This window comes from Meles meles, chromosome 15, assembly GCF_922984935.1.
Source record: "Meles meles chromosome 15, mMelMel3.1 paternal haplotype, whole genome shotgun sequence".
In the NCBI taxonomy this organism is placed as follows: Eukaryota; Metazoa; Chordata; class Mammalia; order Carnivora; family Mustelidae; genus Meles; species Meles meles.
In genome coordinates, this window is record NC_060080.1 from 11,221,919 (window position 1) to 11,249,388 (window position 27,470).

Below are 27,470 nucleotides of genomic sequence, written 5' to 3' on the forward strand. Positions count from 1 at the left end.
CAGGATAAAGTAGATAGAAGAAACATAGTGAATTAAAAAGGCAATTCATTAAAAGCATTTCTAACCCTAAAGCCAAATTTTATGTGTTTCAATTACAAAAATATATAAAATTCCTTAACTAATATTCAGAGATGCTTGAACCTACTATTTTTCAGGATGCATTATATATTTGTCATGTAACCAAACAGCACTGATATTATTCGAAAGAAGTCACATTGCAATGCAGCAATATTCAAATCACAGAACATATTCTGATGCAGAAAGCCAGCCACTGTGGGTCACTCTCTACAGGATACACACTTCCCAGTGCAAACCAGACTTTCTTTCTTATTTTCTGGAATACAAACATACTGTATTTGTGCCTTGTTTTTCTCATCTCTACTTCTCAGCTTACTGGATATTAACATCTTCCTAATATCATTGTTGTGAGAATGAAATTAAGACATGAAGAATGCTTCCATTATTACTGAAGACAGCAAAATGGAAAGTTGAACCTATACTCTTAGAGCCCTATTCAATGACAAAATAAGTTTAAAGCAATTTCCATAATAAAGATCTGGTGGTTTTCAACATTTTGGTAGAAACTCAAGAAAGTGAAAGAGAGAAGCTGCCAAACAAGACATCTTCTCAGCAGAAAAATCACATCAATGGATGCGAAGAAGAAACATTCAGTAACAGGGAAGTGAAGTTTTCCAAAGCAGCAGAGTTAACGGAGTTCTATGCCTTTCTTCAAGGGGTTAAGAAAAAAACATGACGTTAATGTGACATCAACATGTACAGAGTTATCCAAGGTTGCAAAGTGACAGACTGACAGACTGGTGAAACAGAGACAGAACACAATAAAAATAATTACTATTAAAAATTAATTAAAATCACAAACTTTTCCTGATTTCTTATTGTGTGCCAGGTGCTATTTCTCTGTGCTTCCCGAGCATTCATTCTTAATTCCTCAAACCATTTCCCTAAGGGGAGGCTGGGGCACTGACGGGACATGTCACTTGCTCAAGGCGCAAGGCTGGTCATGGCCAGGCTGGGATCCTAATGCAGGCAGCCGGCCCCAGGGCCCACACTAAGAGACACGGTCTCACACTCCTGCAAACTTCACATATAGAAAGAACAGGAGGGAGGGAGGAAAACTACAGTCATAAACAACTCATATAGGAAAAGGAAAAAACTGAAAGCAGTTTCAGTGAAAGGAATATATTGGAAAACCAACTGAAATAGAAGCCTTTGTTTCTCTGTTTCTGTGATGGTTCCCTTGATTTCCCTGCTTTCTATCTTTCCCTCCCTGCAATATTCAAGTATCACTTGGAAGTTAAATGTTCTAGAATCCACAGTTGATCACGTGTGTTCAAAACCTTGTTGGTAATCCTTAGCTGCCCTACAGTGTGAAAGGTAAAGAATAAGCCTTCCATCCAAGTTCCTTCATGGCCTGGTGCCAACTTACCTTTCCTGTCCTATGAACCACTAGGCAAATTTTAATTCATGCAAATTAAATTACTTGCCTTATGTAAACATGATATTAGTCTTTTGTCTCTTTGTCTTATTCTACTCCTGCATGGAACTTCTTCTCAAAAACATTATTTTGTCCTATCTAAAGCCACCCTGAGAATCCCACTTTATCTCTATTTGCCCTGACTTCAGTTGGGCTTTCCCAGATTTCTAGTCTTGTCCATAAGCTCCATAAATGCTCGTCTAATGAACGCATCCTCATACTACTCTCAAATATAGATCCTCCTCCTCTCTGTATTTCTATGGCTTCTTTTTGTTCTCTTCCCAGGCCATTTAGCATATCTTTCTTAAAACAATCTATTGTGCACATGAATCATAATGCTCAAAGTTTTAAGACACTTTCTACTCTTCTTGCTCTGTTCAACTCTACAAGATGTCTAACTTCATAAAGTGTAAGACACACTTCTTCGTATTTCCATCATTCCTGCCCTAATATCTCAGTGATAACTATGAAACCATCATCTGCCTCAGCTCAAGCGGATAGAAGAGAGCTCCTCTCAAACTTTCTAGGAAATCAGTTAAGTTTTCCCCACCATGGGCAGCAGATTATTTTCCATACTGCAGAGCAAGGTAAAATTTAAGAAAACTGTAATTTGGTTTTTAAAAATGGTCTTAAAAGTATGTACTACAGATAAGTAGATAAAGAACAGAGGATAAAATCTGATACCTGAAAAACCCCAGAGAACAAAGCAATACAAAAAATAAGCGAAGTGGCAGAATGCAAACCTAGCATACAAAATTAACAGCTTTCATATACAGAAACAACAAAGAGAGGAGTGAAGGTAAGGAAAAGTCGCTTTAAAATAGAAACAGAAAATTAAATGCTTAGGAATAAATTTAACAAGAAACGTGCATGACCTACATGAGGAACATTTTCAAACACTCCCGAAAGACAGTAAAAAAAAGACATGAACAAGCAGAATGATACCCCCTCTTCTTGAATAGGATGACTTAACATTATAAAGATATTGGTCTTGCCAGTTTATAAATTTAATGTAATCACAGTAAATATACCAACGAGCTATTTTATGGAATTAGCCAAGTTGTTCAAAAGTTCAGATGGAGAAACAAACATGTAAGAATATCTTTTAAAAAGATCAAAAAACAAACAAACAAAAAAAACCTAGGGGAAAAAAACTACAGTGGAATACTACCCTTACCAGATTTTTAAGACCCATTATAAAATCTCTATAATTAAAACAGTGCACTCTAGGGGCACCTGGGTGGCTCGGTTGGTTAAGCATCTTGATTTCAGCTCAGGTCATGATTTCAGGGTCCTGAGATCAAGCCCAACATGGAGGTCTGCACTCAGCACAGAGTCTGCTTGTCCCTCTCCCTCCCCCTCTGTGTCTGGCCCTGCTTGCTTTCTTTCTCTCTTAAATAAATAAATAGATAGATAAATAAATAAAATAAGATACAAAATAAAACAGTGTGTGCCTAGTATACAGACCAACCAATAACAATATAAAAACTCTAGAATGAGACGATTAAACAAATGGAAATTTGGTATATGACAAAGGCGACATCTTAAATCACTCAAGAAAAGACAAAACTTTTTTTTTTTTTAAAGATTTTATTTATTTGACAGATCACAAGCACGCAGAGAGGCAGGCAGAGAGAGAGGAGGAAGCAGGCTCCCTGCTGAGCAGAGAGCCCAATGTGGGACTCGATCCCAGGACCCTGATATCATGACCTGAGCCAAAGGCAGAGGCTTTAACCCACTGAGCCACACAGGCGTCCCAAGAAAAGACAAAACTTTTAATGAATGTGCTGGGACAACTAGGTAGCCATCTGGGGGGAAAAATTAGATCCACATCTCACATACAAAAGAATGAACTCCAAGTAGTTTACTGATCTAAACATAAAAATAAAACCATAAAAGTACTGAATGAAAATGAATGAATTTTTCTTCAACCCTGGAGTAGGAAAAGGCTTTCTCACCATGACTCAAAATACAGAGGCAATAAAAGATTGTTCAATTTGACTACACATAAATAAAAAGATTAAAATTCTGGCCTGACACGAATCACCATAAACAAAGTCCAAAGACACCCTACCAACTGGGAGAAATATACACAATACATACCACAAAAAAAAAGGGCTAATTACACCAATAAATCTGAATTTCTACAAAAGTAAATCACAAAGGAACAAAAGTCCAAGTGAAAAATGGGGGAAAGACACAATGGACAATTCACTAAAAAAGAAATAGCTCCCTCAAATGTGTGAGGAAATGTTCTAATTCACTCATAATTAAAGAAAGGCAAATTAAAACAACACTGAAATATCACTTTTCACCTACCACACTGGCAAAAATTTTAAAATACAGCAACATACTCTGTCCACAATGCTGTAGAGAATAGGGATGCTCCTACATGACTGGTGGGAAAGTCAAGTGGACCAAGCCCTTTGGAGAGAAATCTGGCAATGGCAACATGACCCTGCCTTTAGGCTCAGGAGCCCTCTTCAAGGAATATACCTTGAAGCTATACCAAAGACACAAAAATACGTATGAACAAGGTTATTCACTGTAGCATTGTTTGAAACTACAAAATACTAGAAACAGGTGAGACTGAAGAAATGAGTTTTTTTATTTTGTTATTTAATTTATACAGCCACCCATACTAGAGGCTATCATACTGAATAGCACAGTTCTAGAGGCACTTTTCCATTCCCTAAAGAGTGTGGACCCAAAGCAGGCAAGCAGGAAATCGCAGGCAAGACTTGAAAGTGTTAAGTAGACTCTCCCACTGCCGGCATACAGGCCTAGGGCAGCACCCAAGGCTTCCAAACTCAGGACCCTGGACTACTGCACTGCAGGACGCGGGAGAACTGGGAGCAGGAGAGTCTTTTTGGAACTTGACACAGTTCCATTCCTGATCAGATGAAAGTGACCTTCACCACTATGAGAACTGGAGGAACAGCAAACCAACAGTGGGAATTATTTGTAACACAGATCAAGAGGCTTTCTATCAGAATCACTGGATAAATTGTCAAATGCATATTCCAGGTCCATATCCCCCAAATTCTAATCCATTGTATCTGGGTTGGGCCCAGAAAACTGTATTTTTTTTTTTTTTTAAGCCCATAGTTCCCATACACAAGGCATTAAAAGAAGAAGAAGAAAAAAAAAGAAATGCTAGTACAGAAGACCGAGAACAATATGAGAAGGCAGAATATTTTATTCCCAAATCACCTCCATCCAGACTTGCCTATGTTCCTTTGTAAGTTCCACTTTCCAAAGGGCCACGCAAATAAAGAGCAACAGCTTAACATCACAGGTGAGCCAGATGAGTGCTTAAAATCAGGATGTTATAAAGGAGAGGAAGAGTTTGAAGCACATGTCACAGTTAAAAGGATAAATATGTGTTTGTATTATTGGTCCGAGTGCTCACTCCCTTCTTTTCAAGATAGGATTATGCTTCCCTCCTCGTTAACAACAGGCTTGGCTCAGACTTCCTCTGGTCTGTGAAAGGTGAGAGGATGTAACTTGATGCACTCGGAGCTAAGCTTTAAGAGCCACTGTGTGGTTCTGCTTTGCTCCTCCCATCCTGGGCCACAGCTTAGAAAGGGGCCTGCTCTTTCAGCCAAGTCATAACGAGACATGGAAAAGCAGAAGCCCAACCACAGCCTATACTGTGCCTGTGGGAAATGAATGTCTGCCATTCTAAACTACTCGGATTTGGTGATCATTTGTTAATGCAGCATAATTTAGCCTGAGCTGTCTGATACAGAAATCATTGCTCTTGTTTCCTGCTATGTTCTATAAACACTGTGCTTGACTCATGGCAGATCCAAGGTACATTCTTTCCGTGAAGAGTCAAGTAAAATAAAATAAAAACAGTGCTCCAAGCACAATCCTAATAAAGCAAACAGACATCAGCAAGTGGTCTAGAGCATCATAATGAAACCCAGTTTCAATCCTTCACCCATCATTTGCTTGACTAAATTTACTAAGCACCTACTCTCTGCAAAGCGTTGACTTCCTGGTAATACACAGAAGCCTGAGACATAGAGAACATATGTAGGAAAAAAAGGGAGGGAAAGAGAAACACGTGAACATGAATTACGACACACTGTGATGTGGGTTATTATAGAGGCAAGGACAAGACCTGTCATCGCACAGAGAAGTCACAGGTCTCCTAGCAGAGAAAATCTTGAAGGACAGGCAGGTGTCTGCAAAGGGAAGGAAAGGGAAGCTGACCATCCCAAAGGAAATAGTCTATAAAAGCAAAAAGAGGCATGAAAGGCCAGGCAGACAACATGAAGACGGGTTGAGAAGGCCAGTGTGAGTGGACTAGCACAGTCACTCTCAGAGGGAAATGAGGCTAAAGAGACAGATTGGAAAGAGAAAGTTTGGAAAGAGACCACAAAGAACCTTCTAAGCCACTCCGGAGAGCCCAACATTTACCTTGTAGACACTGGTTTCCCACAGATCATGACATGATCAAATTTCCGCTGGGGAAAGATAATATTGATAAAGATAAAGAGGACAGATCGGAAAGGAGGAGCCCAGCAACCCCACAGTTTTCTGCTTTGATGTTTACATATTTCAACAAAAGCAAATGGCTGCATGTTTTATTCAAAAGGCACATACTTAAATTGCCAACTAAAAACAACGAAAAGCTGACGACACACAAAGGATTTCCAAGGCTCTGTAAGGAAGAAAAATCACAAACAAGATTACTGGAAGGAATTTAAAGTCACTTCTTTCTTGCTCATAAAACATTCATATTCAATCCATCCTCCGCTCGCACAGTACTCCGCTGGCAGAAGCAACCCACCCTCGGCTCACGGCAAACCACCCCAAATTCAAAATCAGAATACTAAGTGGGAACTGCCTATGAGAAGATGGAAAATTTTAAACAGCCAAAGAACAGAGATACCTTTGACAAACAACCCTTTTTCAGAAATGAAGAAAATGTGTGAGGTTAACTAAGCAAGGCTTTCTTTTTTTGATCCTGGTTATATGGTCTGTGGCCATATACGTCAGAGGACTTCAGACTGCTGCACAGGCTAGCTGAAGGAAGTGCACTCACTTAGAATTTAGGATCGGAAGGGGCCTTACACGGCTTCTGCCTGAAACCCAGTCCAAGGCTTTGAATCGGACCACAAAGTCAGGGCCTTACAGTGACGGTGCTATCCTACTTCCTGCTTGAGCCCCTCCAACAGAAAGGGAGCCACTGTCTCTTAAACAACATATTTGATTTACAGCTAAATTAAGAGGTTATTTACTTCGCAAAAATATGCTGCACTTAATAAAATGACTTACGGCCACTGAATCTGAACAACCATTTGAATCCGCAGAAGTACAGACCTATAAATACAGCTGACCCCGACACTGCGAGGGTCCGCTTACTCATAAACAGAATCCAGTACTGGAAATGCATTTTGTCTCCCGTATGACTTTAATAATGCTTTCCTCTTTCTAGCTTACTGTTTTCTAAAACTAATCAACTGTTTATGTTATTGGTAAGGTCGACAGTAGGCTACTGATAAGTTTTCGGCGGGGGAGTCAAAAATTATACGTAGATTTTCGTCTGCATAGGGGGTGGGGGACTAGTGCCCCTAAACACTGCGTTGTTTGAGAGTCAACCATATAGTTCTCTCAAGCAAATATAAAAATTATTAAGAATAATTACAGATCTCCTTATGAGATCCTAACGATTTTCATAAATATTTTGAAGGTCCTAAGGGGCAAGAATCTTTTCCTCTTCTGTTGGTGTTAGGGTAAAGCTTAATAATGAAGAACACAGCTGTGAAATTAGAAGACCCATGTGTGAATCCAGACTCTACTCCTTACTGTGTGACCCTGAGCAACTGCCTGACTGCTCTGTATCACAATTTTTCTCTCCTTCCGATGACTAATAAAAATACCCACCTCATAGGATTGTTATAAGGATTAAATGAGTTAACACTTGTACAGAGCCTGTCTATAATAAGAATTCAGTTATCTATCAAGTATTAGTTTTTCTCGTCTTGATATATATCAATACATATAATCAACAGAAACAGAAAGTCAACAAAACTTTGGAATAAAGAAACATGAACTTCTAAAAAATGGACTGAATTGAAACATGTTTAAAGAATACATGAGAACCTATGATTTTACTCATATGTGGAATTTTTTTTATAATTTTTTTATTTTATTTTATTTTATTTTTTATTTTTTAAAGATTTTATTTATTTATTTGACAGACAGAGATCACAAGCAGGCAGAGAGGCAGGCAGAGAGAGAGAGGAGGAAGCAGGCTCCCTGCTGAGCAGAGAGCCCGATGCGGGGCTCAATCCCAGAACCCTGGGATTGTGACCTGAGCCGAAGGCAGAGGCTTTAACCCACTGAGCCACCCAGGTGCCCCTCATATGTGGAATTTAAGAAATAAAACAGATGAACAAAGGGGAAGGGAAGGGGAAAAAATGTCAGAATGAGAGGGAAGCAAACCATAAAAGACACTGAACTCTAGGGGCGCCTGGGTGGCTCAGATGGCTGGGCATCTGTCTTCAGCTCAGGTTATCAGGTCATGTTCCCAGGGTCCTGGAATCGAGCCCTGCATCGGGCTCTCTGCTCAGCTGGGAGTCTGCTCCTCCCTCCCTCTGCCTGCTGCTCTGCCTACTCATGCTCCACGCGCACTCTCTATCAAATAAATAAATAAAATACTTAAAAGAAAAAGACACTGAGCTCTAGGAAACAAACTGAGGGTTGCTGGAGGTGATGTGGGTAGGGGTATAGCTTAACTGGGGGAAAGGCCATTAAGGAGGGCACATAATAGAATGAGAACTGGGTGTTGTATGCAAATGATGCATCCCTAAACTCCACCTCTGAAACTAATAATAGACTATATGTTAATCAATGTTACATAAAATTTAAATAATAATAAAAGAAAATAATAACATGACAACCATTTCCTTTTGTTTAAAGGGAAATTACTTATAAATCCTATTATAACAAATTGATAAATAAAACCTAATTCTGCAGAGAAAGAAGCACAGAGGTTCTTAAGAAGTTAGAGTTTCTACTTACATCTGGTTTGGAATGCTGAAATATCTTCAGGGGAAATTTTAAGTCCCCTTTAGCTAACGTTACTAAATATTCCTTTAACAGCTCGTTAGCCACACCAGGAGACTGTTTCTCACAACGATGAAGGAAGGGAACCATCCACTGGTACACACTCGTCACGTATTTGTCCTCAGAACACTGAAAACACAATTAACCAAACAAAGACATTCAGTACCTGATGATTCCAGACAACAAGGTCCAAACCTCACATGGGATCAGACTAATGTGAAAGAACAGAAGCCCAGCACTTACTAAAACAGATCCCCCAGCTCACCTCAGAGGTGAGTTGTGAGGGACCCAGCGTGACCGTGGTCCCTCACAGCCTACGCTCCGCTCGGGAAGACCAACATGCTACTACGACAACTCCAACATGAGGTCTCCCAGAGCAGAGAGAGATTCTACCCCAAAAATGTGAGTGTGTGTGTGGGCGGGGGAAGAGAGAGAGAGAGAGAGTGACCATGGACAGGAAGAGTGAAACAGAAAAAAAGCAGAGAGACAGAGACAGGAGCACTGAAGAGCTCTAGAAGGGAACCACTTGAGGACCGTCTTCTGTATAAAATCCCAGAATCTCTCCCTTTTCCTTTCCTGTTTTGTTTTGCTCCTTTACATCCTTCACAAAACTCCAGATGACGCACATGATTTTACTCACTCTCCCTGACGTGACACAATTCCCTCTTTTATTTATTCCAGAAGATACACCTAAATCCTGTAAGAGGAGTCTTACCTATAATACAAACCAATTTTCACTGGGTGGGTTTACTGGGGGTAAAAATTACTTAGCGAAAGGGAAGGGAGGGCCTGAGGGAGGAAGATGACCAGAAGGAAAAGGAAGGAAGATGAAAAAGAAAGTATAGGAGGAAAAAAGAAAAGAAAGGAGAAGAGAAGAGAAGAGAACGGAGGGAGGAAGATACTTAGTCAGGGAGCAAAAAGAGAGCACATAAGGCAGCCATGGCTCCTCCACTCCACTGGCCCACTGGAACCAGGTTGCCCAAAAGCAAAAACCACACGAGGTATCCCTTGACAGATGGCACCCGACAGCGCCATCATCATCGTCTCAGGAGTGTCTCTCTATTCAGTGGGCTCGGCAGAAACCAGGTCCTAATGTGTGGGAGTGCACTTTCTCCCCAGGATGACCCAGGAAGAATCTAAAAGTGCTGGGCAAATTCTCCTAAGCTCATGAGCCCTAAGCCATGACATGACGTCGTCTTCTCACAAGCACCCAGCCCTGTAAAATCCAGTTATGTCTGTGTAAGTGAAATATATAAGTAATTGGGAATTTTAACATAGTGAAGGACTAGAAACATGATTATTAGAATAGCCAGCTAGTTTAGAAATATGCCTAGCTTAAAGAAAAAAAGTTTTATACAGAGGAGTATGAATAAAGGGCAAGCAAGGTACAAAAAACCGCCAAAATAATTTGGGGACACTTTCAGTAATTTATTCAAAAATTAGATTTTTTAAAATTTATTTTTAAGTTTTTTAATTTATTTTTTATTTTTTAATTTTTTAAGATTTTATTTATTTGACAGACCGAGATCACAAGTAGACAGAGAGGCAGGCAGAGAGAGAGGGGTAAGCAGGCTCTCCGCTGAGCAGAGAGCCGATGCAGGGCTTGATCCCAGGACCCTGAGATCATGACCTGAGCCAAAGGCAGAGGCTTAAACCACTGAGCCACCCAGACGACCCTATTTTTATTTATTTTTTAAGACAAGAAACCTTCCTTTATTTACTAAGTGCTTGGGTCTTCAGCTTTGAGACCCACATTAATCAAAGTACATAGGGAATGCTTAAGAAGAAAGTTAAAATAAAACCTACACTATTCATCAGTAGTCTTAGCTTTTCAATGTCTTTCATCTGCTGGAGTTCTTTCAAGGTCAGGGTTAAATCACACCCGGCTTCGTAAACCAAAGCTTCCAGAGTAACCAAATTATCACACAGAGCCAGCAAACCGGGAATGTTCCGCTCCATTCCAAGTCGAACGAGTGACAACGCGCAGTCAACCTGAAACAGAAAAGCGACAGTAAATCTGAGTGTTCTGTGTCTCCCACTTCTTCTCAAGTAAAGGCCTCCAGCACAGAATCTAACTCTGCTAATCACCTTATATAAAATTATATTATCAGCAACGTATATTTGCTTAGTGTAAAAACAGTAGAGTTCTTCATCAAATACATTGTCAAGCTGTTTCGAAACAATTAGCAAGAAATACTAAAGATAATAAAAGAAAGACAACTATCTTAAATTCATAAAGCATGACAGTTTAAGAGCAGTTTTACATATATTTGTCAATTTAATTCCCACAACATTAACAAGCGGGGGGGGGGGGGGGGGCTGGTTAGTGGTAATGCCAAATCAATCCTACTTTCACTCTATCACTCGGCTCCGGAAACAAACATTTTTGCTTTTACATCCCCGTTCAGAACCTACCTATCCTTCCACGGCGCCCCCCAGAGAAAAGGCATTCAAATTTTTTTTTTATTTATTTGTCAGAGAGAAGGAGAGAGAGAGAGAGCACACAGGCAGGCAGAGGTGGAGAGAGAAGCAGGCTCCCTGCCGAGCAAGGAGACCATGCGGGACTCGATCCCAGGACCCTGGGATCATGACCCGAGCCGAAGGCAGCGGCTTAACCCACTGAGCCACCCAGGCGTCCCGAGAAAAGGCATTCAGTAAACACTCGCTGAATGGTGAACTCTGGGAGATACCTTCTCTGTCTCAATGCAAATATTTACGCTTCATTTAGACCACAGCGAGGACTGATCTTCATAGACACGCTCAGGACACAGTAATCTGAGTCCCTAACCCTTGACTGGGTTGATGAAAGGACGTACCTCTGTCTGATGGCAAAAATCAATGACCATAACCTTCACTCCCGGCACCTCGCACTCCTCACTTACTCCTTTCCTCCTAGATGACCGGTTATGTACTGGGGACCTCCTCTGAACCGAGCACGATTCTCAGGGTCAGGAATATGAAACTGAGGAAGAAGAGGTCTCCTCCTGCAGTGATCTCTCCACCTCGTCGGAAAACTGACCTGTCAGTGAAAGGCTGAAGTACAGCGAGGCGACTGGGACCTCAAGGAAGGGCGCGCAGCCCAACCCATCACCAAGCCTCCCGGGGGAGGAAGACTTGAAGTGCATGTCCACAAATCCGTGGACACAGGCAGGTCAAGAAGGAAGGAGAGGAAGGCGGGCAAGAGCACAGCGTGCAAGACAGAGACGCAGGATGTGCTGTGAGAGTGTGGTTAGTTCCCTAAGGCGGAGAAGATGGTCTGAAGCGAAGCCACCAGAAACATGGCTAAGGCAGCTGGGAGGGGCCGCAGAACAGAGAATGCTATTCCCTGAGCTAAGGAAGTTGCCGTTTATCCTGAAATGCAAATATTACCAAAGGATTTTCCACGGGGGCATGTCATAAGTCGGTTTACACACTTGAGAAGGAATATTCAGTATTCACTGAACGACGAACTGGAAAGGAACTGACCAGAAAACAAACAAGCAGTCACTAATACAGTGAGTAGTATTATTAGAAGACCCTGGACTAGTGACAACAGCAGCCCCCTGGGGGACAGCAAAATTCAAGGGACCAGCCAAAGGATGTGAGCCACCCAGACATGAAACGAATGGCTGAGACTAGGACAAGGGGGAAAGCACCAAGACCCCTTAGAAGCCGCGCAGAGGAGACTGCGGGAGAGGAAGCAGTGGTTTCTGAGGATGATGTGTGAAGTAACACAGAAAGGGAATCGGACGTGAAGAAGCAGTTTCCCTGGAGTGGCAGCGGTGGCCAGACCCCAGACAAATGAGGAGGAAAGAATCACTGAGAAATGACAACCGAGAGCACAGGGGACTATTTCGGAGCTCAGCTGTGACAGAGGGAAGACAGCTGCAACCAAAGCCAGGGACATTAGGACTCTCAGTTTTTGCTGTTGTGTTTATAAAACAGGGGCGGTCTGAACTTTATGGCCAAAAAAAAAAAAGGAACAAAGTAGAGAAGGAGGGGTTGAAGACACTGGGGAGAGAGCCAAGAGCCGCAGAACAGCCCTGAGCAGGCCAGGATGTGGAATCCAGAGCACAGGTAAGGAAAGCAGTACCCTGGATGCAAGAGGAGATGTCTTTCTCTGGGAAAAGCTGGAAAGAGTAAGGACTAAGGGAACGGAGTTCTCAGGTTCCCCAGTAAAACATAAAGCAAAAACATCTGCAAATGAGGAGGTGGTGGGCTGGAGGAGCAGAGAAGGGGGGAGGCAGCACATGGAGGGCGAGGAAGGACACGGAGCAATATTAAAGGACTGCCCTTAAAGCCCTTCAAAGCCCCAGGGACTGCCGGTACAGATAAAATGAAAAGAGAAGAAATGCATTTTCATTTAGAAAGAACAGTGCCAGGAAACACAAGGCGGGGAAACTATAGATAGGAAAGGCTTGTGGCAAAACAGGAATGATTTGGTAACACTTCAACAGGTAAGTATTTTTTACCTAATTTCTAGTAATAAAAATACAGTTCACATCTGAAAAAACACATCTACCTGCATACCAATTTAAAAAAATAAAAACTATCACAGGTGAATTTTCAGAAAGCATGAAGAAAGCCTAATGCATGCAACCCAACTTTGTGTTAATAATGGTTTAACACATACAGACATTTGCCATTTATAACACTCTCCAATTTTGGGATCCAGATTTGTTTTCCTCGTATCAACTTTGAAGTTGTTGCTTTCCCAGATACTTACAGAGGTAAAAATGTTTTAAAACCAAATTACTGACACCTTAAATGAAAGCAGGCTCTAATGCAACTTGAATTATGCCACGTACCCCCAGCCCTGACTGGATAAATTTCACTACTCTGCACACTTCCTAATCCAACAAACAGGTTTTGCTAAAAGGCATTTGTAGGCACCAAGGAAAAAGAAGTCCCACATCAATTAAGTCTCTAAAAATGAAAAAGATAAAAACTATGTTAGATATCACTTTGTAGCATAAGCCACATGAAGCATCAATAAATAAAATGAAGCTGGAGAATAATGCTTCTATTAGGAGTGTTTTTATATAAAGGGAAGAGATGAAAGAAAGAAAGGACAGCTAACCAAAGCATCCCCAAATCACTTCTCTTTATAGTTACTCCTAATTCCACACAATGAATTTCAAGATGTCTAGGAATTATTACTAGACTATTAACAAACTTAAATTTCAGAAAGCTCTATAGTTTCCCTCCTGTTTATTCTTCATAGACTTCCCATTTTAGGACAGCGTTGACAGCAAAAATGAAGAAGTCCAGCCACTTCCCCCAGAGCCTCTACCCTCACTTACCCACGACCTCCCACATCATCTACAGCCCACCCCGGAGTGGATCGCTCGTTACAGTCGATAAACCTACACCGACACATCATTATCACTCAAGGTACAAAGCACACTGGGAGTTGGGCCAGAGACCTCCAGAGGTTCTTCTCATCCCAGTATCAGGATTCTAAACATTTTCAAATGTGCTATGGTCCTCGGCCATCTTCAAAGACCTGGAAAGTCAATAAAATACTCTTGGCCCGCCCTCACCAAAAGTCTGCTCATAATATCACCATCAGCTCCAACAAATAACTCCTCTTCAATTCTATGAACAGTAAAAGTGGGAGTCAGATTAAGCAGAAATTCAAGGAGACTATCAAATGGAGACACAGGGCCGCACCAACCACTTAGTAGAAATGTAAACAAAAGGTGCAAATTCCGTCCCACAGTACTGCTGCTCATCAGACCCTTTACAATCACCCTTCCCGTCAAATGAAAAACTGATGGTAGCATAGAAAGCCCAAGGCCAAGACCACAAGTAGAAAGAAAAAGGCGTCCAATGACCAGACCCTGAATGAGATTTCAATGTACCATTCTGCCATTCTTCCCTCTGAACTGCCAACTTCTGTTCTCTAAGATGAAGACAACTATTGCACTCAATTAGCAGAATTTTTAATATTCTCTCCTATGTATTTTCTTTGTTCTCACTGCCCTTGGAATAGGAACCAAGCCCATGAAAAAAATCCACGTGCAAAAACGGTAAGTGGCAGATCCAGAGTCGCAAGGTGCGTTAGCGGAAGAGTTGAGATTAGCACTCAGACCTCCTAAGGTTGAGTACATCCTCATCCCTCTCTTCCATTGTCCCATGTGGTTCTCCTGCAGCTCCATAAAGGCACAGGGAGACCGAGGGGAATTAGGCTTAGACTTGAGGAAAACTAATTAGAGAGAGAGCCTCAAACAAGGATCCTAAAAAGCAAAATGAAAACCAACTGCATTACTGCACTAGGACGGGGAGCTGGTCAAGTATTTCTGGGCTGATACAGTCATTTCCACTAAGATGGTATTAAGCCTATTAAAAATAAATGGAAAATAAAAAATAATAATAAATAAAAAATAAAATAAATAAATGGAAAATCATGGATTGGATGTATCATATTTTGCAACTTACATTTTAGAGAAAGATTTTGAGCAATTTTTCTTCTATATATTTGCTTTTAAAGAATCCCCAGAAAAGCCACAAAAGCTTGTGAGGCAAAGAATGAAAGAACAAAAGTAGTAAGACATATTCACTTCATCTGTGCAAACTAAACCCACGATCTCTGGCTCCCCGGCCAGCTGCCAGGACCCACACGGAGTCCGAAGGCCCCAGTGCGGTACTAGGATCTGCTGTCATCCTCCCCTCACCTGTCGGGCATAATGCTCTATTTCCTCTGCTCTGGTCTGATACCAGTCCACAACCTTGTCCACTGTAAGCTCCGGCGTCCTGTACCTCAGTAACTCGGGCTGGGCGGCATATAAGAATTCGCTCTCATCTTGGAGACTCGGCTCAACCACCATTCTGGAAAACACAAAAGGAACAATTAGTAACTGACTGGAATGCGGGGGAAAATTAGAATTTTGTGAAAGAGAGAGAGAGAGAGAGAGCCAGAACAGAGATGCAGAGGGAGTGGTGACAGAGGCGGGGAGTATGCACGTATGTATGTTGGGGGGTTGTGTGTGTTTTCCCGTATCTGTGGGCACACTTACAAGATAAATGGGACATCTGGGGGATGCTTAATTTATTTTCCTATTAGACTTCCCAATTTAAAAAAATCAGAATGGACAATAAATCAAAAAAGCCATGCCACAAATCAATCAAGTAAGTATTAACAAAATCAAAATCACCCTGGGAGGCTTTTACCAAACGCACACGGCTGGGAGCCTGCCACGGGCGCACTAAATCAAGCCCCCTGCGATGGCCAGCCAGGCCTCGTGTGGGAAAAACACCTCCAGGTAGGTCTAACTCAAATATAAATTCAGAAACCTTGTTTTCCATGTTCATCAAAATCAGAGGAAATACGCCTTATTTGCACCGATAATATACCATTAGTCAGTGTCACAATGTGGCCCCTTGCTGACATTTGCGAAGTACGGGACCGCTCTGTGCTACCCCCCGAGGTAAAGAAGAACCCCGAGAGGAAAGGACCCAAGGACAACAGCCCAGGGGTCACAAATTATGAGGAGTTTTTAAGAGGAGGATCCTGGCCAACTGCCCTCCATAATCAAGGACTAAAAAAAGGACTTGAACCAAGATAGTTCAGAGCGACCTATGGAACACTGCTGTGCGCCGCTAGGGACACCATTCATCCGAGCCAGCCCACGGGAAGGGACAGGTGCTCTCACGGTGACCATTACCAGGCAGCGGCCTCTAGAGTCAGAACCAAAGCACATTCCGCTGCTGAAAGCTCTGAAACTCTGCATTAATTACTGAACTAAGCATAATCTCAGACTCTTTTTTAGTCATATAAAATGGGTAGAATACAATGCCAGAGTATTCAAAATAATATAAATTATATACACAGAGAAGATCGTGTGGCCCGGAGCAGGTGCTTCATTTTTCATTTACAGGTAGGATTCTTTTTTTTTTTTTTTAAGATTTTATTTATTTGACACAGAGAGATCGCAAGTAGGCAGAGAGGCAGGCGGAGAGAGAGGAGGAAGCAGGCTGCCCGCTGAGCAGAGAGCCCAATGCCGGACGATCCCAGCACCCGGGATCATGACCTGAGCTGAAGGCAGAGGTTTTAACCCACTGAGCCACCCAGGCGCCCCTACAGGTAGGATTCTTATTGGAATTATCAGCAGCTGGAATATACGAGCAGACAAAGCCTGTAAAGACTTGGGCATTGTAGTCCCAGGCCTCAGACAACCCGCTGGGCTTGTAACTGGTACCCCTTCGCTCAGCAGGTGTCACAACTCCATTAACAGTCTCACCGGTGGTTTTCCCCCCTCACTGTCATGGGGAAAAAAAAAAGTCACATTTCCCCCTGAAATCTTTAAAGCTGCCCATTTTACCAGAGAAAAAATACCCATGAGCAACTCTGAGGTCCTTTGATACTTTTTTCAGTCCTTAATATTTCCCTCTCACCACGGACAGAATTTCGCTGCTTTCTCCTGCCAGAAACTGGCTTCCCTCACTCTGGTACGTGGGGCTGTCTGCCTTCTCTCATCTTCCTGGCGGCTCCTTCTGGGTTGCCTCCATCGGACTAGCCTCCTCCAACCGACCCCTGCATCCTGGCCCCTCGCCACACCCAGTGCAGCTCTCTCCCAGCTGCACACGCCGGACTCTCCCTTGATCTCGCCTTTGACTACGGCATGAGCTATCGCACACAAAATAACGACACTTTTGACCCCCAAGCCACACTCCACTCAGAAGCCCCCAAATCTCCCTATTTGCTCCTCCATGTTTCACAGTCACTTCCAATGCGACAAGATCAAAACTGAATTCAGGATCTCCTTGGGTAATATAGTTATCTTTATAAGAACAGAAACCTGATTTTATCATCCCCGTGCCTACTTTTACACCCTGTAAATCTGCTGTAAAATATTCTAGCCTCATCTTGGTGCCAATCTCACTTCTGTTCTGGCTCCTTCAACAAGGTAGGTCTTTATTTTTAGTCCTCGAAGGGGACATCGCCTTGAGCGTTCTTCCAACATGCTCTTCTCTCTGCTTGGGACACACACCCCCCTCTCTTTTGCCAAACTTGTCCTCCACGAGGCTAAATGAAATCCTGTTCATTCTTCAAATCTCAGATTTCACAAGATTTTTGCCAGGACGACCTTCCTTGCTCGCCTCCAAGTAGTGATCGCCCTGTGACATGCTCCCCACACCCCCCGGCCTGGGCTTTCCGAGCACCCATCACGTCGGTCATGTACAGCAGGACCATTTTTCCCACCAGAGTATAAACTTCACGAGAGCAGGACCTGCATCTGCTTTGCAGAGGATAGACACCAATTAAGTGAAACAGCAACACGATACGTCCTGTAATCCTGAAAATCTGTACCATCTTCAAAAGCATCTTTTCCTCTGTCAAACTTCTCCTGACTTTTCATTTTCTGTTTTGGGAGTTCTGGCACAGCAAGCTTGCTTACATTTCAGCCTGCTGTAGCTGGTCAGAAAAGAAATGCCCTCATGCCTTTCATCTACTTAGAATCACACAAAAGCGCGGCTGCAGGGAACCAAAAAGCACGGGATGGATGGGTCGCTTCTCTGCCCGCGCTACTCTCTCAAAAGCCCGTCTGGAAATGAGAGAATTCACCTGTCAACAGTCTCTCCACGCCTCTGCCTATCACCCTGCCTGCCGGCACTGACCTCACACCATCATCAGTTTCTCTACCTCTTCAACCTCTCCTTACAGCTGCTAAGTGATGACTTCTAATTCAATACGGCTGCTGAAGACCCCACGTTTAAGTTCCACTGTCCCCCGCAACTCCCCTGAAATGACAGCACAAGATCGTTAAAGGGAGCGGGGAGAAGGATGTCACACGCACGCTCAGGAGGAGCAGGGTACGTGCTCACCATTACCTTCCGTTTTAGGAAGCCCACAGTTAACGGCCAGGACTAAGGAATCAAGTACCAACACAATTGTTATTCCGAGATACGGAGTTAATAGCAAAACTATCATCTGAAAGAATTAAAAGTAATTGCTTCAGGTTTGGGCTTTGCCTTTTTTTTTTTAAACAACAAGCTTTGTAGAAATTTTAGCTCTTTAATCTACTTGCAAATATATACAACTTTGATTAAAAAATGAAAACTAAATTAAAAACTTTGAAGATCTACTTATTTTGGAGAGCGAGCATAAGCAGGAGGGGCAGAGGCAGAGGCATAGTCTCCAGCAGACTCCCTGCTCAGCACAGAGCCCGACAGGGAGTTGTGATCTCCCGACCCCAAGGTCAAAACCTGAGCCGAAACCAAGAGCCAGACTCCCAACTGACTGCGTCTCCCGGGTACCCTTAAAAATAACTTTTAAAAAGCAAACGGCAAAAACACAGCAGGACATTCAACTGCCACTACACTAAAACTTACTGGAGTAAAAAAGGTAAGTAAGAATTACTTACTCCATGATCTCAGGTATCCAAATCACAATAAAATGAAAGGAAACAGCTAACGTTACCAGGAACATTAAGAGAGCTTCCAAATGATTACACTACTGCTTAGGGCTTTTATCATTTATCAGACAGTATAAGAGTTTCAAAAATCCAAAAGCACAAAAAGACCCCTATCAAATGAAAAGCCAGCAGCTCCATGCACAGTCCACACGACCACCATCCTTGCCGCGGGCTATGCCACGTTCATGTCTGTCAGCCATCTGCCTGGATTTTCCTCTACGCATCTGAACGGTACGTACTTGCGCCTGTTTCTGATTGATCTACCCTCTGTGCTATTCAGCTGTCTTAAACCACAACCATCCACTTCCCCTTTTCTTTTCTTCCACTCTTTTCACAATTTCGATTAAACCACTAATTATTTGCATTATTATGACTATGTGATTATGATCCTCGTCTCCTGAGCCAAGCAGTACATTATCACAACGACTGTTCTTTTCTGGAGTTAATAAATGCCAAGTGTCTATGCATCTATTGCTATGTTTCCCAAACTCTCTAAAAGATGTATTAACAGCAAAATATGAAAGAATATAAAGATTCTTCCCAATAGTCAAATATAACAGGTAATATTCCTGTCCCATTTTTAAAATTTTTCCAAGAGAGCAGACTCTTGAAGCCATCCACACCCTTCCAGTCTGTGATGGCTGCTCGCTCACCCGACAAGAACGCAGCTGTCATCCTGGGCCCTCCCGTTGCCACAGCCTATGTTAGAGCCCAGTTCTGAATCTAATGGCTTTCTTTTTTTCCACTGACTCCTTCATTTTAATAAAACACATTTTCTATGGCTTCCTGAAATGAGATGTACACGGGTGGTAAATTTTACAAGACCTTACATGATTAACCTCATACCTGATTGATGATTTTAGCTAGATCTAAGAATACTGATCAAAAAAGATTTTCCACCAGAAGTTTCTCTTCTAACTTCTATTGCTGTTCTGGAGATATCTCAGGTCATTCTAATTCAAACTTCCTTTTATGTAATATGTTTTTCTCTCGGGTAGACTGCAGCCCGGATATTCTGGAAGGTCGTGATGGTATGCTTTGGTGCAGTGGGCACTGCAATCTGAAAACTCCTGGCCTTCGATTCTAAATAATAGGCTTGAAATGTTTCTTATAAATTTCTTCACTTCTATTATGTCATCTCTTTCTAGAATGCCTATAATTTGAAGATTAGGTTTGTTTTTTATCTTTGCTCTCTTATCTAGCTCTATAATATTTTTATTCTACTTTCTGAGGAAGTACTTTGCTTTTATTTTTCAACCCTTCCAGTTTTTAGACACCAACTATCGTATTTTTTCTTTCCTAAAGTTCTCATAGTTCCTTGTTCCTATTTTATAAAATCCTTTTGTTACTTCACAACTGTACTATCTTCTCTTATCTCCTGGGCAGTATTAATTTTTGAAGTTTTCTTTTTCTGTGGTCTCTGACTTTCAGTTCCATTTTCTACATGAGCCACCTGCCGGCGCCTGTCCTCAGACATCTAGGAAGCTCCAGGGCTGTGGCAGGACTTGTCCGTTTGCTGACTTGACAGCAACCTCGTAATGCACAGAGCTTTCGGAACAATATGTAAGTATCTAGAGGCCTTTTCTTTTTTTTTTTTTTTTAAGGTTTTATTTATTTATTTGACAGACAGAGATCACAAGTAGGCAGAGAGGCAGACAGAGAGGTGGAAGCAGGCTCCCTGCTGAGCAGAGAGCCCAGACATCTAGCCGGATTCGAGACTCGATCCCAGGACCCTGGGTTCATAACGTGAGCCTAAGGCAGAGGCCTTAACCCACTGAGCCACCCAGGCGCCCCTAGAGGCCTTTTCTCAGAGGCTACTCCATTTCTCCAGAAAAGAAATCTCCAAACTTCTGCTTGGGGAATATGTCTACACTCCAGAGCTAGGAGGTGGCAGGAAACCAAAGCTTCAACGTTCAGAACATAGGTTCTCACTAAATGCTCCGATGTTCAACTCTAGCACTCCGACCCCATCCTATGCTGTGCCTGGTGCCAGGAATCTGGAGGATTTCTGGATCAATCTGAAGGTTCTTAGCCTCAGTTCATGAATCTGAAAAATTAACCTCTGATTTCATGCAGAGGAAACGTGGAAGGAGAGATGGCAAAGGACCATTTACCTGACTTTTGAGGAATGAGAAAAAAGGAATTCGAACGCTTTCAGCCCCACACCTCATCTCCCGCCCCCTTGTCGGTAGTGGATGACTCCACGTTCTGAGGTTTTCCAAGGTTAAGTCTCACAAAAATAAAAATTCAAACTGAATCAGAAACAAAATTGTGTGCATACCATAAAAACAACCATGAAAATTTTATTTCTATGTGTCAAAGACTGAAAGGGAATACTTTAACAAGAAAAGAGTTGGTATATCAAGATCATTTTTTAGAATACTTTGTATTCTTCCATTAAAAAAACTGCAATGTAGGCACCTAGGTGACTCAGTCAGTTAAGCATCTGCCTCTGGCTCAGGTCATGATCCCAGGGTCCAGGGATCGAGCCCCACACCTGGCTCCCTGCTCAGCCTGCTTCTCCCTTTCCTTGCGGCTCTTGCTCTCTCTCAATATCTCTGTCTCCCTCTGAAATAAATAATAAATAAAATATTTTTTAAAAAGTCATTAAAAAAAAAGAACTGTAATGTAACTGAGTAAAAGTAAGTCAATGTTTAAAACAACTCCACTCAAACTCTGCAAACCAGGGACTATCAAGTGTATGGTCACCTACCGTACACCACCTCGACAGGTGCATCCCGGAGAAATGAGGGTCCCTCACATGCATCATGCATCCCGGAGAAATGAGGGTCCCTCACACAGGATCATCCTTACCTGCACTCCAGCTCCTCGCACCAATCTTTATCTCGGTGTTTGTGTTCATGCCAAGGAATAAGCACCAAGGAGTCACCATTGTAACTTTAAAAAAAAAAAGCATTTAAAATACTACATTAGCTCAATGATTGGTTGCACAAGGAACATGATGCAAAAAGTATTTCTATAACCTTAAATCTCCACTCCTGCTTGTGGTATATTAAGTGGGCCAAGCAACATACTATAGATACCATGTAAATGGAAAATACCAAATTGTTGAATTCTCTCCAATCAGAAAATGGTCCAATTAAAGGATATTATTTCAAAACTAAAAATGTGGCAAGGAACTAAAGGACAGCATGGGTGTGCATTCATTCACACATTCTAAAACATCAAGAGCCTAAGTTTTATGTTCTTATTATCAACATACATGGCCCTTTGCCCTCAAAAATCTTATAGTCTAACTTCCTAGGATCATAGAAATGTTCTATAACTACTCTATCCACTAATAATAACCAGGGGTTATGTGCGTACGTATTAAGCACTTGAAATATGGCTAAGAGAACTTTATTTAATTTTAATTAGTGTTAATCAAAATTTAAATAGCCACATAAAAGTTTAATTTAAATTTAAATAGTGGCTACCACATACGACAGCACAGACCTGGAGGTCAGGTCATTTTTAAGAGGGGAGAAATGATTTTGCAGGTTGAAAATAACACTCAATGATCAAAAGGTACAGATTTCTAGTTAGAAGCAGTACTAGGAATGTAATGTACATGATGACGAGAGCTGACCCTGCCGCACGATACAGGGAAAACTGTTAGGTCAGCAAATCCTGAGAGTCCACATCACAAAGCGGACTTTTTTTTTCTTTTTCTCTTTCTTCCCTTTATATTTTATCTATAGGAGATGACGGGATGTTAGCTGAACATATGCTGCAGTAATCATTTCATGCTGTATGGAAATCAAACCATCATGCTGTGTGCCTTTGGTTACTCAGGGATGTACGTCATTTATTTCTCAGTAAAACTGGAAAGAAAGTGCATCACTAAAAAATGAAGAGGAAAACTAAGAAAGGGGGAAAAAATAAGGCCTGGCAGGATGGAATTAAGAATAAGTTCAGAAAGAACAGTGAGATATGGACAGTGGAGTGTGGTAACAGCGGAGCACCATGCCACACGCATCGGGAGGCACGGAGAACAGAAACCTGGCAGCCTCGCACCTAGCCCTGTAGTCTCCGGCACAGGATTTTCTAGAGCGAAACACTTCCAACATTACCTTGAAGGCCCCTTTCAGCTATCATATTCTATAAGCCCATGACATTTGAAACCTTCTGAATTAAGAAGACAAAAATTTTAAGAACAAATTTCAATTGCCCTACTTTCTAGTTCAATGAAACATTTTCCCTCCTGTTTCTCAGTATTAATAATAGTTGCAATTTTCTAAAATTTAACATAGCCCAGGGAAAGGATTGCACTTTTTTATAAGTTGTATTTCACATTTTCTTCTCTGACAAGGTAACACAACATGCCTTGCCCAAGAAACACTTTGTAAACATTTGAATATAATGTCAGTGAAGCGATTAGTCCCCACGTAGGAGGTAACAGGAGCCCACTGGGTGGTTTCAGGTAGAAGACGGAAGCTGAAAGGTCTGAGAACGGGCAGTGCCGTCCATCAATCAACAGCATCCCTGTCCAATGATTATTATTGGTGCAAATTCTCCAAAGTCAAAGCTCCCCATTAGATACAGACAAGAAGAAATGTGTTACTCCCTATTTTTTTTTTTAAGATTTTATTTATTTGTTTGACAGAGAGAGATCACAAGTAGACAGAGAGGCAGGCAGAAAGAGAGAGAAGGAAGCAGGCTCGCTGCTGAGCAGAAAGCCCGATGCGGGGCTCGAGATCGGGTCATGAGATCATGACCTGAGCCGAAGGCAGCGGCTTAACCCACTGAGCCACCCAGGCACCCCTGTTACTCCCTATTTTATAAACACAGTGTTTTACCCACTTGGCAGCCAGCATGTAATGTCCTCGCAAACTATATCAGAGATACATTTGTGAAGGCAGCTAAGTTTCTGCGTCACATGGATGATTACTCAGCAGAGATGCCAAAATCACATTATTTCAGTTGTCACCAAATAAAAAACTATTTTATTTCCCTCTACGTCAATAACTAATACTTTATCACAGGCTACTGAAATGGAAAGTAAAGAACACAGGATACAATGATGATGATAATGCTTACTCTTCCAACAGAAGAATAAATTAGAGCAGTGAATTGAAGAACAAGGAAGGAAAAAAAAAAGAAATGAACAAACGATTACTGCCTTTTCTAATTAAGGCAGACACGGTTCCATAGCTACACAAAATGCTTTCAAAAAGAATTTTAGAAAAATGTATCCACAAGTCGAGATTTGTACTTTCTATACAAAGTACATATTAGATACAAGGGTTATTACTGAAATGATTAATGGTGGCATGGGATGCTCAGCAAAATAATATTCATTTGGTATTTAAAGACTAGAAAGCTATAAAACTTTGTTAAGCTTCACTGAACAGAAATGGGTACGAAAACATACTTATTTTTATCAAAACATGTAGTAATGACAAGTTCTGCTCAGAAATACACTCTAAAAGGTAGGCCTGAAGAAACCTGAGTTAATAAAAGATTTCTGGAATCGATTCTCTAATTTCCCTTTCTGTATTTTCATTGTTGGTGTATAAGAAAGCCACTGATTTCTGTACATTGACTTTGTATCCTGCCACGTTACTGAATTGCTGTATGAGTTCTAGTAGTTTGGGGGTGGAGTCTTTGGGGTTTTCCATATAAAGAATCATGTCATCTGCGAAGAGAGAGAGTTTGACTTCTTCCTTTTATTTCTCTTTGTTGTTTGATTGCCGTTGCTAGAACTTCTAATATTATGTTGAACAAGAGTGGTAAGAGTGGGCATCCTTGTCGTGTTCCTGATCTCAACGGGAAAGCTGCAAGCTTTTTCCCATTGAAGATGGTATTTGCTGTGGGTCTTTCATAGATAGATTTTATGAAGTTCAGGAATGTTCCCTCTATCCCTATACTTTGAAGCGTTTTCATCAGGCACGGATGCTGGATTTTGTCAAATGCTTTTTCTGCATCAATTGAGAGGACCATGTGGTTCTTCTCTCTTCTCTTATTGATGTGTTCTATCACACTGATTGATTTGCGAATGTTGAACCAACCTTGCAACCCAGGGATGAATCCCACCTGGTCATGGTGGATAATCTTTTTAATGTGCTGCTGGATCCTGTTTGCTAGGATCTTGTTGAGAATCTTTGCATCCATATTCATCAGTGATATTGGTCTGAAATTCTCCTTTTTGGTAGGGTCTTTGCCTGGTTTGGGGATCAGGGTAATGCTGGCTTCATCAAAAGAGTCTGGAAGTTTTCCTTCTGCTTCAATTTTTTGGAACAGCTTCAGGAGAATTGGTGTTATTTCTTCTTTGAAAGTTTGGTAGAATTCCCCAGGGAATCCGTCAGGTCCTGGGCTCTTGTTTTTTGGGAGGTTTTTGATCACTGCTTCAATCTCATTACTAGATATCGGTATCGGTCTATTTAGGTTGTCAATTTCTTCCTGGTTCAATTTTGGGAGTTTGTAGCTTTCCAGGAATGCATCCATTTCATCTAGGTTGCTTAGCTTATTGGCATATAACTGTTGGTAATAATTTCTGACGATTGTTTCTATTTCCTTGGTGTTAGTTGTGATCTCTCCCTTTTCATTCATAATTTTATTAATTTGGGCTTTCTCTCTTTTCTTTTGGATTAGTGTGGCCAATGGTTTATCCATCTTATTGATTCTTTCAAAAAACCAGCTTCTAGTTTCATTGATACGTTCTACTGTATCTCTCGTTTCTACCTCATTGATCTCTGCTCTAATCTTGATTATTTCCCTTCTTGCATGTGGAGTTGGTTTGATTTGTTGTTGATTCTCCAGTTCTTTAAGGTGTAGAGACAGCTGGTGTATTCTGGATTTTTCAATGTTTTTGAGGGAGGCTTGGATGGCTATGTATTTCCCCCTTAGAACAGCCTTTGCTGTATCCCATAGGTTTTGGACCGAGGTGTCTTCATTCTCATTGGTTTCCATGAATTGTTTAAGTTCGTCTTTGATCTCCTGGTTGATCCAAGCATTCTTAAGCAAGGTGGTCTTTAGCTTCCAGGTGTTTGAGTTCCTTCTGAACTTTTCCTTGTGATTGAGCTCCAGTTTCAAAGCATTGTGATCGGAGAATATGCAGGGAATAATGTCAGTCTTTTGGTATCGGTTGAGTCCTGCTTTGTGACCCAGTATGTGGTCTATTCTGGAGAAGGTTCCATGTGCACTTGAGAAGAATGAATATTTTGTTGTTTTAGGGTGGAATGTTCTGTATACATCGATGAGGTCCATCTGGTCCAATGTTTCATTCAATGCTCTTATTTCTTTATTAATTTTCTGCTTCGATGATCTGTCTATTTCTGAGAGAGGCGTATTAAGATCTCCTACTATTATTGTATTCGTATCAATATGACTCTTTATCTTGATTAATAGTTTTCTTATGTAATTAGGTGCTCCCATATTGGGGGCATAGATATTCACAATTGTTAGATCGTCTTGGCACCAAGAACCATAAGATACCTGGGCATAAACCTAACCAAAGAAGTAAAGGACCTGTACTCGAGGAACTACAGAACACTCATGAAAGAAATTGAAGAAGACACAAAAAGATGGAAGACTGTTCCATGCTCTTGGATTGGAAGAATAAACATTGTTAAAATGTCTATACTGCCTAGAGCAATCTATACTTTTAATGCCATTCCGATCAAAATTCCACCGATATTTTTCAAAGAGCTGGAGCAAATAATCCTAAAATTTGTATGGAGCCAGAAGAGACCCCGAATTGCTAAGGAAATGTTGAAAAACAAAAACAAAACTGGCGGCATCACGTTACCCGATTTCAAGCTTTACTACAAAGCTGTGATCACCAAGACAGCGTGGTACTGGCATAAAAACAGACACATAGACCAGTGGAACAGAGTGGAGAGCCCAGATATGGACCCTCAACTCTATGGTCAAATAATCTTCGACAAAACAGGAAAAAATATTCAATGGAAAAAAGACAGTCTCTTCAATAAATGGTGCTGGGAAAACTGGACAGCGATATGTAGAAGAATGAAACTCGACCATTCTCTTACACCGTACACAAAGATAAACTCGAAATGGATAAAAGACCTCAACGTGAGACAGGAATCTATCAGAATCCTAGAGGAGAACATAGGCAGTAACCTCTTCGATATCAGCCACAGCAACTTCTTTCAAGATATGTCTCCAAAGGCCAAGAAACAAAAGCAAAAATGAACTTTTGGGACTTCATCAAGATCAAAAGCTTCTGCACAGCAAAGGAAACAGTCAACAAAACAAAGAGGCAACCCACGGAATGGGAGAAGATATTTGCAAATGACAGTACAGACAAAAGGTTGATATCCAGGATCTATAAAGAACTTCTCAAACTCAACACCCACAAAACAGATAATCATATCAAAAAATGGGCAGAAATATGAACAGACACTTCTCCAATGAAGACATACAAATGGCTATCAGACACATGAAAAAATGTTCATCATCACTAGCCATCAGGGAGATTCAAATTAAAACAACATTGAGATACCACCTGACACCAGTTAGAATGGCCAAAA

At 41.5% G+C, this 27,470-nt stretch overlaps 1 protein-coding gene across 2 annotated transcripts in view; it reads right to left on the reverse strand.

The window, feature by feature from the left end:
• NBAS (NBAS subunit of NRZ tethering complex) overlaps nucleotides 1-27,470 on the reverse strand; it is a 339,756-nt gene that overhangs the window by 190,622 nt on the left and 121,664 nt on the right. For both annotated transcript variants that reach the window (XM_045979111.1, XM_045979112.1), the window contains 4 exons: nucleotides 21,790-21,873; nucleotides 15,235-15,388; nucleotides 10,385-10,570; nucleotides 8,534-8,707 (listed from right to left, as the gene is read on the reverse strand). In XM_045979111.1, the coding sequence (XP_045835067.1) occupies nucleotides 8,534-8,707; nucleotides 10,385-10,570; nucleotides 15,235-15,388; nucleotides 21,790-21,873 (598 nt within the window). The remainder of the gene's footprint in view (nucleotides 1-8,533; nucleotides 8,708-10,384; nucleotides 10,571-15,234; nucleotides 15,389-21,789; nucleotides 21,874-27,470) is intronic.